Here is a 19,067-nt window from a genome sequence, read left to right as displayed (position 1 = left end):
GAATTATGTGACAGTTGGCTTGATACTATATGAAAGATTGCTTCAATTAGTGTGTGAACAGAATATTATGAATATTAATGCATGTTTAAGAATTTTGTGTGTGTTTTCTTTGGTAAGTAGAGTGCTATTTTTCTACTAACGTGGAGTATTGGGTGTGCTCTTAGTACTGTCCTGGGGAATAAGGTGAGGACGAATTATTTAACCTCTTTTGGCTGTAGAAGGAGATTCGAAATTTATTCGTCCTCGCGTTATTTGTCAGAGCAGTGCATGGGACTCCCAATCCTTGGGTTTGGATCCCATTATAATATATATTGGTTCGGATCGCGCATGCTGGGTTCGGATCCCATTAAGCACATTTATGCCAACTTTAAAAATATTATTGGGAGAATATTTAAGTAGGAATTTTCATGTGGGAACAAACGCGTAATACCCGAGTAGACGTATTACTGTTAATTCCTAACCTAACCAATAAATATTGTGAGTTTTGGGGAAAGAAAAGCAAAATTAATTATTCACGTGTATCCGGATTGTCACTGAGTGCCGGAAGGGTGGTAAACTTCAGTGAATTGAAAGAGTAAATGTATATACGGGTAAAATTGTATCTTTTGAAACTTTTCACGTTGCTTTTGACTAATTATTGTTCAAAGAATTTGATATTTTCGTAACTTTGGATAAATTAAATGTTAATTGTTGAAATTGTCATTTGTTGGGAAGTTTTTGGAGTTATTTCAATATTTAATCGTTTTGCTACGGGGTTTAAAAATTTCTTGTTGTTGTTATACCTATATTCTGTTTATAATAAATTGTTCAAGTTGAATTTTGAGAGTTTACATATATCTCCTAGTCAAAACAGGCTTGATTGCTTCCAGGAAAAAAAAAAAAAACATATTATTTTTCAGTGCTTTTACTCTGCTATTGCCAAAACAAGAATCGGGGAATCTAACTCGACTAGTGTGCTTGTGTTTGATTTGTGTGCAGGTAAAGGAAGGAATTGTGTCTGTTAATTGGGCAAGGTTTGACTTTTACCTGTGGACAAATTGAACGCGGGACCACAGTTGTATGTGTGAGCATGCAACGTTACAACTTTCCAATCTTCAAGTCCCACTTGTTTTGGCTATATACTTGCTTAGATTAGAATTTAATGTTGGAAATAAAGCGCAGAGTAATATTCAGGAGATATATGATAAGAAAATAAATTTGTGTGAAGAAATTTTTGAGGGTGCACCTAGCACAAGTTGGCACGAGTTGTTGCGCATTTGCTTATTGTTTGTAAAAGGAGAAGAATTTACGGATAATTTTGCATTCTGGCTACAGGAATGATGGATAATAGGCAGAATTATGAAAATATAGATAATTTTGATCGTAGTAGTTCGAGTAGTGAAGAAGGATTTGTAGGTTATGTAGCTTTTGAAAATCCTTGCTTTCATAATGCTGCGACAAATTTTGATAGTAACTTTGTTGAACCAAATCGTGGGAGGCCACGGATACGTTCTTCCTCTGTTCCAGGCTTAGATAGACGAAATGTACACAGACATAATATGCGTTCTGAGCATTTGAAGTTTGATTTTAATAAATTAGCAACCGAAGGGGTGTATAAATTGTTGTTAGCCGAGACTAATCAATTGCCTTTAGTAGACGGTACAAATACAGAATTGTCATTCCAATTCATTTTGAAACTAGACAAAATAGTGCGTAGTAAAGATTTACCGTGTGATGTTATTTTAATAGCTAGTTTAGCGCGGACTAAAGGGGAATTTAATTATCTTTTGCAGTCGATGATTGGTACAGGATCGGTTTGGGGAGACATTTGTAGACAACTTGTCATTAAATTCATCTCACCTTTGGCTAGAACACAGTTTATGCGTTTAGAGTTTTACCGTGTTATGAGGGAAAATCAAACCTTGTATGAATTTGTGGAGGAAAAATTTGCATTAATACATGTTTTAGATATGAACTTCGAAGAACCAGTGATTTGTAACTTAATTTGTAATATGGTTAGTCCAATGGTTCATAAATTTTTCAACTGTAGGGGAGTACCGATGACTTTTGAACAGCTTGAGGACGCAGCTTTACATTTTGATAATATGTATAGATATAGTAGCGATTATTACAAATTGAGAAATGCTGTCGGACCAGTAATGGGTAGTGTAAATAAAAATCCCCATAAGGGAATAACAAATAAAACGGCTACTTGTAATGTAATTAGTCAACCTAGTGTAAATAATAAACCGGTAAATTTGGTAGAAGGTAGATGTTTAGACGGAAATCCTGAACAAAATCAAAATGTAATAGTTTCTGGTAAGAATACTCATACGTCATCAGGTAGTGAACAATATCAAGGTAATACAGGTGCCATTAGGAAGAATATTGTGACTAGTTCTTCGAGTTCAAACAAACATTTTCGAAAAAGGAACAGTGCTTTGGGTAGAAATTCTGAACATACGTCATTGGTGAATGAATCTGGTTTCCAAAATATAAATTCTTCACAACCTAATAAACATAATAGAGATCTTCTGGTTGTGCCTGCATATATAAAAGGGAAATTAGTTAACACAATCCTCGATACAGGGAGCGAGTCCTGCTTTGTGAGTGAAGTATTCTTTAGAAATCTGCAAAAACAGTGTAAAATCAGAGAAGTAGATGTTAGTTTGCAAGTTGTAGGACTTGGTGATCAACAAGTGACAGTAAAATCACGAGTTCGCTTATATTTTCGGATGGGTTTTCAACAGTTTACAGAAAACTTTTATATAGTTCCATCTTCAGAGTTTGATCTCTTATTGGGAAATAGTTTCCATCGAAAATATCAAGCAGTGATAGATGTGTCAAACAGTCTTTACAAAATCCAAGCTAGGAAGTTAATAATTCCTATAAATCCCCCATCTAACCTACAACAGTCTACTCCTCGGACAAACTTTTTATCTTCTAGGGATAGCGTGGTTCATCCCACTCCCGCATGCTCGAAGGGGGCTGAGGAGGCTGCTCGATTCCCTAGAACCTTACAAAATCAGACTTGGAGATCTGAACAGCAGGCGCTTGGAGAACAACAGTTGGCTGCCGAATTGGAAACCTATGTGGATCATGAGGTGCTTCAGGTTACTGATTCTGGGCAGAATGCAGCACCTTCTGAAGGTAATTATAAAGTTTCTTCGGAACTTTTAGTTCAAGATCCTGAATTACAAAATTATGTAAATAATTTAGTAACTTCCTTTTCAGATATCATTTCGGATCGTTTAGGATGTGTGAAGGATTTCTATTATCAAATTGAATTAATTGATAAAACTCCAGTTAAGTTACAACCGTATAGTGTACCAAACTATAAACAAAAAGAATTAGATAATTTTATTCAAGATTTAGTAAAAGAGGGGGTGGTAGAAGAGATTAATGCTTCTCCATTTTCCAGTCCATGCTTTTTGGTCCAGAATAGGGACCAAAGTAAGAGATTAGTCGTGGCTTACGGCTCTGTGAACAAAAAGATAATTACACGGAACTTTCCGTCACCCAATCTTGAAAATGTTATCTCTAGCATATCAAATAACCATATATTTTCAAAGATTGACCTCAAGAAAAGTTTTTACCAGTGCTTGCTCACTGAGGATAGTAAACAGGTAACTGCCTTTGTAACTAAGAATAAGATGTATCAATTTCGGCGTTTGCCAATGGGGTTATCAACTTCACCTCATGTTTTGAGTTATTTGATGTCTAAAATATTAGATGGCTTAATTGGGGATAACTTAGAAATATTTTATGACGATGTGTTAATATTTACACCTGATTTAGAATCACATAAAAAACTGGTTGAGGAAGTTTTAAGTAGGTTCAGGGAAGCTGGGTTAACTGTATCACCTTCCAAAACTCTTTTGTTTCAAACCAGAATAAAATATCTAGGGTTTCAATTTGAACGTGGAACGATGACCATAGATGAGGACCGACTTGAAACCATTAAAAATTTACCGAAACCCAAGAATAGGAAAGGCTTGAATAGGGTGTGTGCATTTTTCCAATTCTTTTCAAAATTTGTACATAACTTTGCTGAACTCATTGCACCTTTACAGGAGATGCGTTCCGCAAAAGTTCCATTTAAATGGACTAAAGAACACGATGATGCTTTTCAAAAACTTAAAGATGCGTTTTGTGACGAGGTAATCCTTAAGGTCCCGGATATGAATTCAAGTTTTGTTATTCATTGTGATTCTTCTCTGAAAAACTACAGTGCGATATTATCTCAATATAATAAAGATGGCGAATTAATGCCAGTACATATGTTTTCAAAGGCCATACCACCATCAGATTGGAGCAAAAATGTGTACGAGTTGGAGGCGAAGGCGTTATCTTTGGCGTTAGAACGTTTCGAATATTATTTGCATAATTTCTTTGTAGTTTACACAGATTCGAAGGCTTTATCTTGGTTGTTACATAATCATAAACGGCAAAGGAAGTACGGTACTCTGATGGAGAAAATTTCTCAGTTTAAGTTTAAAATTCTCCATATCAGGACGAGCTCTAACATTGCTGCAGATTTCCTCTCGCGAATAGGAAATCATGTAGAATTCTATACTAATGAACCTAATACAGCTGAGGTTATCAAAGATAATGGTAAAAATGTCAACTTGAGTTTTGTAAATTTTTGGAAATTGCCGTTGTTAAACGAACCTTTGAAAGAACATCAACAGTCAGATAAAGATCTTCAAGAAATTATAGGTAAATTAAAAAAGAAAGAAAGTGTAGACTCGTATGTTTTGAGAGATGGTATCTTGTTAAAGAAAACGAAGAGCCAGATTGGGGATGGTTATAGAGTAGTAGTTCCACAAGGTTTAGTACCAACTATACTAGACTATTTCCATTCTCAGTTGATAAGTGGTGCTCATAGAGGGGTAAGAAAGACAACTGCCGCCATTGCTAGACGTATGACATGGCCGAATATGTTTAAAGATATCAGTGAGTTTGTGAGATCTTGTTCTAAATGTCAAAGGATTCGTGATAGGAACACCTTGCCTCAGGGAAATTATTATACGAGACATGTAAAAGCTCCAAACAACACGTTTTTTATTGATATTGCCGGGAAATGGCCTAGTAGTCAGGGGTATGAATATGTATTAGTTGTAGTGGACGCCTGTAGTAAGTTTGTATTCTTAGAACCTTTAAGGAAACTCTCAAGTCAAGCTATTTGTAAGAAATTGATGGATATATTTTTAAGAACTGGATTTGTCTCTAAGGTGGTTCATGATTGCGCGACATATTTCGTATCACAGTACTTTACTCATTTCCTGTACAGCCTAGGGATACAGGACATAAAAACTTCGCCTTATAATCCATCTCCGAACATTTGTGAGAGAACGATACGTAGTTTGAAGGGAATTCTGAAGGCGTACATTGATAAGAATCAAAGGAATTGGGCCCAATTACTATCTAAAATTGCTTTTTCTATCAATGTGAGTCTTAATGAAACTACGGGTCTCTCTCCATGTGATATCTACTATGGAAGAACCATGTACAGCCCGCTTGATGTCAAGTGGCTAGTAGATTTGGGAATATTAGACGAAGAAGTCGATAAAAATACGAAATATGAAATCATAAAAAGAAATTTGGAGAACGCCTGGAAAAGATGTGAAAAGACCTACTCTAAGAGGCATTTGCCAGTTAACTTTAAAGTTGGTGACCAAGTCTTAACCAAAAGATTCATGAAGGCATCATTAGAAAAGCATTTCAACCCAAAACTTGCTGAACTTTGGGAGGGTCCTTATTATGTAGTTGGTCAACCAACTATGAATACCTTATGGTTGGAGAAGGTGGACAACCCCCAGGTCAAAATAAAGAGACATGTTCAGCATTGTAAACGGTATATTCTGCCGAGAAATGCGCAACCCGTGAACCAGGTTGGAGACTAAAAGGTTTAGGTGTAAGAAAAAAAAAAAAAATTTTTTTGTAGGGAAGATCATTTTATCATGTTTCTATATATATGTATATATTTGTGACATGTTTGTGTGAATTGTTTGTGTCGCTTAATTTTTGTATCCTGCAGGAGCTGTCCGTGGTTTTGGTCCTAATGTCTTTTGTGGTTATGTCCGAAAGAATGAGGGAAGACGATCTTCCAGTATATACCCGAAAATGGATACTCATTTGTACGCGGATCTATCTTACCATTGTAATAAAGCACGTCCTCAAAGTATAGATGGATGGAGACTGTAAGTTGTAAAATTTTTGTCTATAAGCATGCAATGCATGGAATTTGTAATTAGAATTAAGATCAAGATTCTTCTCCTTAAACGCATATACTTTTGATGGATGTAATTAAAAATTTTTGGGCAGACGGATCTATATGTAACGTATATAGCGTTTCCGTCGAAGAAAAAAAAAAAAAAAGAATTTGTGGTGGAATTATAATTGTATATTTGGATGTAAAGGTAGGAGTTAGGTAATACGGCTTCTACTCAATAGATGCCCTTCCACTTCACTTATGAGTGCTTGTCACGAGGAGTTCCCTCGAATCTCAAGAGATGGCAGCACTTGTGGCTGTAGCAGCTGGGTGGGTTTGCCCAGCAATTCGGTCACTTGAAGATTGGAAAGGGTAAGGGTTAGATTAAGACTCTTTGAAATTAGTTAAATTCATTTTTCGGTATGATATAACATTGAAATTCCCTTTCGAACATATGGTTTTGGAATTATGTGACAGTTGGCTTGATACTATATGAAAGATTGCTTCAATTAGTGTGTGAACAGAATATTATGAATATTAATGCATGTTTAAGAATTTTGTGTGTGTTTTCTTTGGTAAGTAGAGTGCTATTTTTATACTAACGTGGAGTATTGGGTGTGCTCTTAGTACTGTCCTGGGGAATAAGGTGAGGACGAATTATTTAACCTCTTTTGGCTGTAGAAGGAGATTCGAAATTTATTCGTCCTCGCGTTATTTGTCAGAGCAGTGCATGGGACTCCCAATCCTTGGGTTTGGATCCCATTATAATATATATTGGTTCGGATCGCGCATGCTGGGTTCGGATCCCATTAAGCACATTTATGCCAACTTTAAAAATATTATTGGGAGAATATTTAAGTAGGAATTTTCATGTGGGAACAAACGCGTAATACCCGAGTAGACGTATTACTGTTAATTCCTAACCTAACCAATAAATATTGTGAGTTTTGGGGAAAGAAAAGCAAAATTAATTATTCACGTGTATCCGGATTGTCACTGAGTGCCGGAAGGGTGGTAAACTTCAGTGAATTGAAAGAGTAAATGTATATACGGGTAAAATTGTATCTTTTGAAACTTTTCACGTTGCTTTTGACTAATTATTGTTCAAAGAATTTGATATTTTCGTAACTTTGGATAAATTAAATGTTAATTGTTGAAATTGTCATTTGTTGGGAAGTTTTTGGAGTTATTTCAATATTTAATCGTTTTGCTACGGGGTTTAAAAATTTCTTGTTGTTGTTATACCTATATTCTGTTTATAATAAATTGTTCAAGTTGAATTTTGAGAGTTTACATATATCTCCTAGTCAAAACAGGCTTGATTGCTTCCAGGAAAAAAAAAAAAAAAACATATTATTTTTCAGTGCTTTTACTCTGCTATTGCCAAAACAAGAATCGGGGAATCTAACTCGACTAGTGTGCTTGTGTTTGATTTGTGTGCAGGTAAAGGAAGGAATTGTGTCTGTTAATTGGGCAAGGTTTGACTTTTACCTGTGGACAAATTGAACGCGGGACCACAGTTGTATGTGTGAGCATGCAACGTTACATGCCACAGTCTACTAGTACTTTCATGAAGAACTCTGCTCAAATTTCTTAAACAGGCTTTATAGCACCTCACACAACACTGGACACTTCACAACTACTCGTATTACTGACTGTTTTTGGTACTGTATACCACTACATTGATTTGAACTACCATTTTTCACACATTTCTCGTGCACGTTCATTTTTTAAAAAAAATTAACGCCCCATCACTATATTCTTTATGACTAACGAAAGTGAATGATTATGAAATAATCGGAGGTATGAGAATGTGGGAGGAAATGGGAGATCCCAAGAAAACTCGTGGATAATCTTTAAGTAAATATATTGGGATATCGAATCAAGTTTCATTATGAATGTTAGTTAAAATTAAAATAGCCTGTAACAGAAGATAGGGTAGACATCACAGATATTATTCAAGTCAAATACAAGAGCTATATCCAACAATAATAAAAGGTTAAGTACCGATAAATAATATTACCAGTATATATATATATAAGCAGAGTTGTAAATGGGCACGCATATTTGAGCTAACTCACTTGAGCGGGCTTGTTTTTTGTGAGTTTTATCATGAGCTAGCTCGTTTTAAAAAACGTGATCGTCAGTTGAGTTTAGCTCGAAATATCGGTGACAGCGGAAAAGCACGCTCTACTTTGGCTATTATTATCTTCACAAAATATTGTAATCGGGCATTTGTACGTTTGCTGTTGTCTGAACTCTGATTGGACTTAAGGTATTAATAACGTCGTTAAACAAGTGGTGCACGGTTAGGGAGGTTTGGACTAGAAATATCTCGAGGCAACTGGGGGCATATTTATATGTGCATTTAGTTTAAGTATATTTGATAAGTTGGCGGAATTCGTCATACATTACACTATATTTGTAAACAACTATAATATGATAGTTAAGTGAGAACCAAAGACAGACAAAATACCTTGGCTTGTGTGTGAATACTTTTAAACATGTTACAGAAAACGGAGGATTCGTATTGTTGTAATCTGGAAGTTTTGTGTGAAAAGAAAATCATCTCGGTATCAGACTTCGCATCGAATATGTATCGACATCAGGTCCGCAGCCAGCCACCTAAGGTTGGGGAGAGGAGGCATAAGTATTAAAGACGTATAAATCGCTCTACCTCAATAATTAGATCTTGTATGCGTGGTAACATAATTCCCATTGTATCCTTTCACCATATTTTTCTACTATAATAATAATAATAATAATAATAATAATAATAATAATAATAATAATAATAATACCGGTAATAATAATACTGAAAACATTTAGTAATCCTTATAGATATATAATGCACAAAGATTAACACTCCTTTCGAATCCTTGAGAGGATTTTTATAATCAAATTCTACTTACTGAAGTATGTTGTAAATAGTCCTGGGGTAAATCCATGTAAAGTGGTCCAATGCATGTTGCTCGACATTTTTTTTTTTTTTTTAAAAATCTTAGTTTAGATGTGCAGTTACATTACCATGTCGTTAGTTCAAAACAACCATTATTTTAAGTTTAGTGACTTTAGGTTTCGAGTGGCAGCCATTTCAAAGATGCGTCATTTGGTGGTGTTATAAAGGATTACCGAATCTGAAGTATCTCAGCCCCTAATTGTTCTATCGATGTGGAACAAAAATCAAAATGGTCAGGAAATTGTAAGCTACAAGAATATGTATTAGCCATTATCGTCCATGAAGTAAAGCAGGGTGAAAAGTAGGTTTGAAAAAGTTGGTCATTGACGTTAAAGGTTTCGAGTCGAGCAGACGACTTTTGCAAGAAGGCAAATGAAGAAGGTGAGCTTTTCTGGATAGAAGTCTCAAATAGAAGTGCTCATTCACCAAGTGCGAACCCTTAGACACTTCCCTTTTCTTTATAGAAATTATTAAAAAATTTAGAAAAGTGAAAAAAAAGTGCATACTTCACAGGTATATATCATTGGTGGGAGACCTGATAAAAATAATTCCTCCCCATAACAGGTCTGTACATGGGCGTCCGCAGGATTTTTCGCAGAGGGAGGGGAAAACTTTATAGTTACAGAGTTTTTAACTTTTTACAATGTATGATTGCCTTTTCCTCTACGACTCACCTTGGGATAGGGGATGGGTAAGAATCTCGAGAGGAGTCACCTAGGGCAAAATTTGTGTGATATGATCACGATATTCGCATGATATGACCAACGGCGTAGCCAGGGAGTGGGTCCGGGGGTCCAGACCCCCCTAAAATTTCTGAAAGTTGTTAAAACCTAAAATCGGTATTGAGACAAAAAATTTCCACCATCGGACCCTTCCCGAAACCAAATGTAAGCTCTCTAACAATGTGTTATCGTAACCCTGTGGGATCGTTGCTAAAAGCAGTGTATTTTAGATTTTATTCGTGGGGGCGGGGATTTTCCCCCGACTAAGATTTTCACTTTTTATTAGTGTATCACTATACACTTGATCAAACAATACGTATTTATGAAGCTAAAGGGAGGAGGAATTACACCCTTCTGTCCGGCCCAAATGACGCCCCATGTCAGTAGATATTTTAGAGCTCTGTGCGTGCATTACATACTTAAGGAAGCCCTCCACAAAACCTACTGCCGTTATTGGCAATTTCCATAGATTTCTTAGGGAGTATCTTACTAGCTTGCAGTCTTTAAAGAAGGGAAAGAATGAAACTAAAGGTATTTATGAAGCTCTGGGAACATTGTGTGACTTTTTTTAAATTTAGGTTCTTAAAAATATTTCAGAACAAACGAATGGGAAAGACTGTTTTGAAGCTATAACGTTGTAAACTTGATTCCTGTTTCTTTTTCAGCTGAATGAAAGGAGTGTACTACGTTACACACTGCTTTCGACAAGGAGAGGTGGAGGAGTTGGACTGAGTACTAGAAGCAACTTATCGATTGAGGCATGTATTTCTGGATGCATAAGAAAACGGGGCAAGAGTTTGTTATTAATTCGGACTTAGAATTTGTGTAACGATTTCTACGCCGCGAACTGTAGCTGGAAGCTGTTGTAGAGACAGCGGTGGTGGGTAGCGGGCTCCCGCGTTGGTCTCCAAAATTGACCACAAGGGTTCAATTATAACTGGCGATTATGGAGGCCATGGCAGATGGGACACTTCATTGTCGTGTTCATCCACCCAGTCCTGGATGATGTGAGCTGTATGGACTGGGACTCTTGTCATCTTGAAAAACGGCACCATGGGATGCAGCTGGTCACTCAAAACGGCCACCCAAAGCAGTCCCAGGTAATGACATGTCCATGCAGGGTGATGACGGGTCCAGCAGAATACCAAATCATCACTCCACTGCCATGCTTCAGTCTGGGTAACAGACAGTCTGTATCGTACGCTTGTACTGGCAGTGGAAACAATGTAACGGAACACTCATGCGACCAGATGACAGTCTTTCACTGCTCCATTGTTCACTTTATAGGGGCATTGCAGCACTATCTTCGTACAGCAGCATAGTCAACAATTACGAGTGATTTGGGAATTGCAGATCTGCCATAAATATCCTGCTCTTGGAGTCCTCTTCTGACTGTTTTGACACTAAAACAGTTTGTAAGCACTGTATTCAGCTCAGCTGTAACTTTTGGCGTTGGGGGGATCTTCTGCTTGGTCACAATCCTACCCAATGTGCGTCTATCTCTGTCACGCAACACACACTTGCGTCCACGCTGGTGTTTCGCTGATATGGTTTTTCCGGAACACTCGTAAGCAGTCACGATCTTCGAGACTGTTCCTCTTGATACACTAAACATTTCCACTACTTTCGTCACGGAAGGCCCCACCACACGCGTACCCACAATTTGCCCTATTTGAAGCTCTGTCAGCTCAGACATGATTCACGACAACCTGCGCGAACTGGTCGCTGAACTGTAACTGGCCCTTCTGTTGGATTGGCCAGGTTGCATATCTCACAGGATGTACCGGTGACCATAGCGACACCTTCCATTCAGATGCAAATCGTGTTTGAAATGTTTACTTCATTTTATATCAGATGTTTCCATATTTTTATCCATCCCTTGCATATGCAATATAGTTGAACTTAGTGTGTCTTACACGTCTTTCCTTTAGGTTCTAGATAAACGTGTATCAGCATAGTAACTAACATTATGGCATGAACATGAAGATTCAAGGCCACAGAAATAAAACAGGTCTGTTGGATGCTATCCTCTACTGAACCAAACTAGTTTGAAAATGCCCATTTCTCTAAGACTTTGTTTTATACAGTATGATTCAAAAGTTCCCGAACTGTGAACTGAAATTATTCAGATTTATACAAAGAATGTCGTGCAGTACGACACACATTTTATACAGTAAATACCTCCACTTCATATGAAATAAATTTTAATTATAAAAAGCCTTGTATTACTATTACAATATTTCAAAACGGTCTCTATTAATTTCAAAAACACGAACTGGCCTGGCGATATATGTTGGTTACCACTTTTCTCAATTTGTGAACTGAGATGTCTCTCCCATACCCTTGAATATGTTTTATCACAAATCTTGGGAGCGCTCAGGGGTTATTGTGCTTACTGTGTTCTTCAAATATCCCCATAAATAGAGGTCTGGTGGACTTAAATCAGATGAGCGAGGAGGACATAAATCTTTTGATGTCAGTAAATTTTGAATTCGCGTAGCATCCCCATGCTCATATTTGATGTACAGCTCCTTGCCCAATTCTGCTGGAACCAACAATAGCATTCATCTTCTCCCAGCATAGCCACAAATTCAGTGACAATGTCCACGCACATACCTGAATTTGTGTTGTGTTAAAGAGAGAATGAGAGAGAAAGCTTTACAATTAGCCGCCCAGAAATTGCGCTATCATTTTCTCGCAGAAAACGTTTCACTAGGTAATATATTATTATTGTGTTTCTCTGGCACACGAATACGAGAAAACTACTGCTAGAAGACATCGCAGCAATGTTATGTTGCAAAATACACTTCTACGACCGTCCCATATAGCCTCGCTGCTGAAAGGGACGTTAAACTCAAAATCAACTCAATCAACGCTTCTATTAATGTAATTCTCTGTTCTTGATTAAGATTCATGGCGGACTGACTTTTCTTTTATGCGCATTACTTTTACCCTTTCCCTAATTCCCTGACAAATGTCACAAGTAACGTTAGTCATAAATGTATTGCCGTTTTACAGCTATTACATGTTAAACTCAGAGTTCAGTGACTTTTAAATGGGATTGTATTTCTTCTCAGTTTCTTGGTAATTTAAGACTGTAAAGGAATGTTTTCTGAATTTATTAAAAAGATTGTTCTTTAAGTGATTTACATCATAATGGATATTCGTGTTTCTCTACTGAAAGTGTATTAACTAACAACACACACAAAATATTTGAATGTATTTGCATATATTCACACCATATCTTTTGCCCATACCTGAATACATCTTGAAGGTTTTGGCACTTGTCGAGGCTGAAGTTCATCTGATGGAATATCATTTCGAGAAACACTAAGCATGGTACTATTTATAACATCTCTCTTATCATTTGGAGAAGTAGACCTAAAAATAAATAAACAATAATTGAAACAAAGGAATTCTAACAAGGAAAAGACAATAAATTACTGTCCACAAAATACTGAAAACATCATACAACACTAATAAATAATGCAGGCAGCGCACTAAACTTCCTCCCATTTCCTAAACAAAATAAATTATATCACCCTGTACTGACTGATATAACTGAAATATTTTATTATTATTATTGAAATATTTTATATGAAATATGAACAATAATGCATATTATTGAAAAACAAATTCGAACAAAACTCACCCCATCAGCAACTATATTTTCTGAGTTCTCCAAAGAGAAATGCATTATGTCATAGTTTAAAAACGATGACAAACATTTTCGAGAAGATCATCCAAACGAAACACACTCACAAAGGAACTTGGAAGACGGGACTTTTGCTTTCTATTTCCAAATTTCTTTTAGCAAACATTGTTAAGCTTAGGTGGGCAGGCCATGTAGCTAGGATGGACGAAAGTAGAAACGCTTTCAAAGTCTTGACTAAAAGACCAATCGGAAAACGACCATTAGGAAGACCTAGGCACAAATGGGAGGACAATATTAACACTAGGAGGACGGAGATTTTATTATACCTAGAAAGACGGTATAAGCCAAAATGACTCGCGAAACTAAGTGATCATTTTTAGGTAAATAATGATAGTATGCAAGGTGTTATAATTACTACTAATACTGTTGCTGCTTCTACTACTATAATATTACTACTAGCACTACTACTCTTACTACTACTACTACTACTACTACTACTACTAGCAGTAGTAGAAGTAGTAATGTTACTACTATCACTATTAGCGACGCTAATCTAAAATACTTATGCGGCTAAATGTTTGTTCTAACGAGTTGTGATTAGTAAAATATGAATAAGTTACTACTATTACTATTACAGTATTACTACTACTACTATATAAATGAGTAAAAATCCTCTGAATACAGAGTACTAAGCACTAACACATGATTATTCTTTTTACATTGGTAATCTGTGAGAGAGTGGCCAAATTGATTTTTGTTTACAACTGTACTGTACAACTCCATTTTTTTATGTCTGTTTTTGGTAGACCTTGGTAGGTCTCTGCGATTTTTTCTAATTGTTCCCACAATATTAATGTCTTTCTTCAATTATTCGGCAAGAGATACCGACGTCAAATAATTGTCGCATATTACATTTAGACCTGTCCTCTTATATGGTTCAATAAGGCGCAAAACTATTTATTCCGAAAGCGACTGATCTTGGGGCTGTGTCTCATTTTCCCAAGGTAAGGAAAACCATTGGGGCAATACTTACTTTTTACATCGACAAGTAACCAGTACTTTATTCCAAATTTATCAGGTTTTCCTGCCATATATTGTATGAAACAACACCTACCTTTTATAGGGTATAACTGTTCATTACATGTGACACTTTCTGAAGATTTGTAACATTTCTGCGAATTTGCTATAAATAAGTCACAAATTGAGGATGCCAATGCAAATTTATCTTTTAGAAGTCCTTCGCGTCTTTCGGCCCTAATATCAAACCGGAATAAGTTAATAATTTAGAGCATTCTATATCTGGACATGGTCCTTTGAAAAATTCCTTTACCTCACTTTGTAGACCAGCAGTTTCTTATTGGCATGTTTCGTAAACACCTCTAGCATATAACAGTGCAAAAAATGATAACATTTCTTGTTTAGAAACTGTCAAATCACATAAGGACTTGTAATTGTTTTACACTTGTAATACTATATGGTAAATATAAATTACAAATTCCTTGCATCATGCAGAAATATTCTGCAGGTGGAAATTAGTATGTTATATAGTAGTCTTCGATATGCATTCACTCACACTCAATCATTTTAACTCTAGTCACTCTAGTACAGAATCTAGGTGCTTGTAATGGTTCCTCACTTGTAACCATAAAATATTGGTTTCTACCACGAAAAATTCCTTCGGGAATGGAAAAAAATGAAATCCTTAAGTTTTATGTTCCATGATTATGCCGCCTAGGTTAAAGGAGACGGTGATGATGGAAAATGAATAAAATGGTGGAATGAAGAAAGTGGGAGGAAACGGGAGAACTTCGAGAAAACACATGTACACGGTGTTTGTCCCCCACAAAGCTAACTTGGCGCGACCTGGAATCGAACCAAGGATCGCATGCACCAGAGGTGAACGCTCTACCACTAAGCCACTGCGGCCCCGCTTCGGGAATGGAACTTAATACCGTACACAATCCTCTTTCATATGTACTCTCATTTGAACTATAAAATTACCATTACTACGATGGACTATTCTCAATCAGTACCTTCTAAAGCATGTGATGAGAGAAAAAACTTGTGAAAGTACTCTTTTGGATAAAATGCCGCAGATGGTGTTTCCGAAGTGCAAAACTTAGGAAAAAAACGAACACAATCATATTATGAAATGTTAGCATGAAAGATAAAAAGTAATGAAGATCATCAGTGAAGGATGATTATTTAGGGGGAAAATGAAGTTAAATTCTGGACTATATGAGTTCGCGCATTGATGCAACATTAGGTAAAAAGGCAATAGAACATAATGTGACAGTGTTTCAAACCTATATCTTAATAACTAACCTAGGACGATGCTGCAGTAATGGAGAAAAATACAGAAATGTAGACCGAAAACTAATAACAGAGGAGTTGCACCTGAATCAAATATGGTGTACTGAAGCAAAGGCTTGGGTGCTATCCCATTTTATGAGGGCATAAATTTGTAAAATCCATGAAGAAACTTGTTACTTGACTTCACATTAGGACTGTCCAAGTGATCTAAATATATCGAGACCTTACCTTTTACATGTACTGGTATAATACAGAAATACGCAAAGCTGTGCCACAAAAGGGGTGTGTTTTATGCCATATAAAGTGATTTTTCATTATGCTCGTTTACGCACATACTCACCGTCGTTAACGCACCTGCTCCCTTCGCTGAAGCTCGGGCTCCTATGCTACTCTCCTGCCTTGACTCGGTTAAATAGCATTCGTGCTTTTCAGTGGTTACCTAGCAAAAGCTGATTAGTACGTTAATTCGTGTTATATGCACTGCAGTTTTTATATTTGCGCACAAACTGCAGTTATATTCAGTCCACTTTAGAGATGCAAGGGCTCGGAAAAAACCGGCTTTTTTAAAAAAAAGCTCGGTTTTTTCTGCTTCGCTTTTTTAATTGGGAAATTTTGGGTTTTGAAAATTTTGCTTCAAATTGATAAAGCAGACTTCGTTTCGCTTCTCTACAACACAAAATCATTTAATTAGTGGTTGATGCAGATAATAATATAAAACCTCTAAAATAAACCATGAATTTCGAAAAGATTTTTTTAAAATACTTAACATATTTACATTATGAATTCCAAAGAATTAACCAATATATATAATAAATTTTTAACCTCTTTATATACAAAAGTAAGTACTTGTTTTAAAGAAAAAATATACATAAATAACTAGCAAAATTGTATGTAGTATTTTTACTTCAAAATATCACACACCCTCTTTTTGAAACAAAATAAAGTAAAACATGAGAGAAATACATTTATATGATACTCTCAAAAGTTGCACATCAAGAGCTTCGTTTTGGGCGATTCTGTACATTCTTGAAATTTTTCAGTTAAGTTCTAACTTTCACATACATTGTATAAATACTTCGATCAATTTTTTCATTCATTTATCACATACGTAATAATCTGTTATTACCTATCAAGTGCTTCGGATCTGCAAAATCGGTAAGGTTCGAATTCTGTAATGCACTGACTATTCCTTAAGCTTGTTCAGATTCGGGAAAGTACTGAATTTTCTGTTCATGGATCATACGCATAATAGACTGTTTATCTGAGTGTGTGGTTTCCTAGGCTCTAGAACATATAACCACCTTCACGGTTTACTCAGTTCTGAAGGTTTCTGAATTTTTAACAAGAGGAATTCAATATATCGTTACTTTTAAAAAAAAAAAGAAAGAAAAAGAAAAAGAAAACTATGGAATACATTTAAGAAGAGTGAAAAGAATCAATCACTGTTCCAATTCACAAGGAAGGCGACAAAACTGATTGTAATAATTAACGAGACAATTCTCCTAACATTCTATAAACAAGATTGATTCCATACGCAGTTGAAATTATTGGAGATTATCAGTGTGGATTTAGGCGAAATCGATCAAGTATCAATCAGATATTTACCATTCGACAAATATTCGAAAAGAAATGGGATTATATTACCCAGTACATCAACTGTTTATTGATTTTAGAAACGCTTACGACTCGGTTAGGAGGAAAACATTGTACAGGGTGCGACAGAACCGACTAAGCAATTTCTATCGATTATCGCGAGAGCTGTGGTGGGGGTAGGCAGTTGTACGTGGTCTCTCTTTGTTCAGTCGTTGACCCCATTTCAGTAGCTAATATGGTCTGGACCGGTGCACATCGTGGTTTTGCCGTTCGCGCTTATTATGAAAACAACAGATTTGTGATCGCCACACAACGATCTTTGAGCGGTGATGTCGAATGGCCTGCGCGGTCACCAGAATTGAGCATTTCTGACTTTCTTTCGGGATATCTGAAGGAAAAGGTTTTCAAAAGCCGCCCTCACACCCTACCAAAGTTAAAACAGAGGATTATTAACGAAGTGAATGCCATACCCCGCAATATGTGTGCAAGAGCTGCTCGAAACTTCAGGGATCGTCTACAACAATGTATTGATGCTAACGGCCGCCATCTTGAGGACATTGTTTTCAAAACTAAATGAATGTAAAATGGTATATTAGAAAATAAAAACATTTTTTCTCTATATTTCCAGATTTACTTTTTATTGCTCCTTAAAACTGCTTAGTTGGCTCTGCCGCACCATGTACAACATTCTTACAGAATTTGGAATACCGAAAAAGCTTGTTAGATTAATGAAAATATGTTTAAATGAATCCCAGAGTGAAGTCCGACTAGAAAAATGCGAGCTTCCACGTCAAGAATGGCCTGAAACAAGGAGATGAGTTGTCGCCATTATTACTCAACTTTGTTTCGGAATACGCTATAAGGAAAATCGAAGATGGCAACAGCCAGGGTCTAGAGCTGAATGGTATTCACCAGATTATGACGTATGCTGATGATGTAAATCTTATAGAACATCGAAATAAATTCAGAGGCCTTATTAAACGCTTGCAGCGACATTGATTTAGAAATAAATGTTGAGAAAACTAAATATATGGAAGTTCATCAGGATCGTAATATTGCAAATTATGAATGCGTTAAAATATCAAATAATACTTTCGACAAAGTAGATACTTTCAGATATTTAGGATCAATCTTACGAGACTAAAATCATATCCACGAAGAAATTAAATGTCAACTGAAATTAGGAAATTCGTGTTGTTATTCAGTTCAAAATCTCTTGTCTTCGCAAATTCTGTCGAGGAATTTAAAACTTAAAATATATAAAATGATAATCATGCCTGTTATGCTTTATGGTTGTGAATCATGGTCGCTTACACTGAGGGAAGAAAACAGACTGAAAATATTTGAGAATGAAATCCTGAGACGAATATTTGGACTCAAGAGGAACGGGAATGGGGAATGGCAGAAACTTCATAACGAAGAACTAGATAATTTATACGGTTTACCAAACATCGTTAGAGTCATCAAGTCTACGAGGCTCAGGTAGGCAGGTCATGTAGCCAGAATGGAAGAAGGTAGGAACGCTTTCAAAGTTTTAACTGGAAATCCAGTCGGAAAACGTCTATTAGGAAGACCTAGGCGTAGATGGGAGGACAATATTAAGATGGATCTTGTAGAAATAGGAATACAGAG

General features: G+C 36.2%; 1 protein-coding gene across 3 annotated transcripts in view; it reads right to left on the bottom strand.

Annotated features, from left to right (window-relative positions):
• The window catches only part of LOC145677371 (uncharacterized), a gene marked incomplete at its 3' end in the record, with an annotated part of 42,735 nt that overhangs the window by 17,464 nt on the left and 6,204 nt on the right, over positions 1 to 19,067 (bottom strand). For 2 of the 3 annotated variants that reach the window (XM_081747895.1, XM_081747894.1), the window contains 1 exon segment: positions 13,132 to 13,255. In XM_081747895.1, coding sequence (XP_081604021.1) covers positions 13,132 to 13,212 — 81 coding nt within the window. 3 annotated transcript variants of the gene reach the window in all.

The sequence above is a fragment of the Thermobia domestica genome, unplaced genomic scaffold (genome assembly GCF_964235325.1).
Source record: "Thermobia domestica unplaced genomic scaffold, izTheDome1.hap1.1 HAP1_SCAFFOLD_819, whole genome shotgun sequence".
NCBI classification, from domain to species: Eukaryota; Metazoa; Arthropoda; class Insecta; order Zygentoma; family Lepismatidae; genus Thermobia; species Thermobia domestica.
This window is presented reverse-complemented; position numbering and strand designations above follow the sequence as displayed.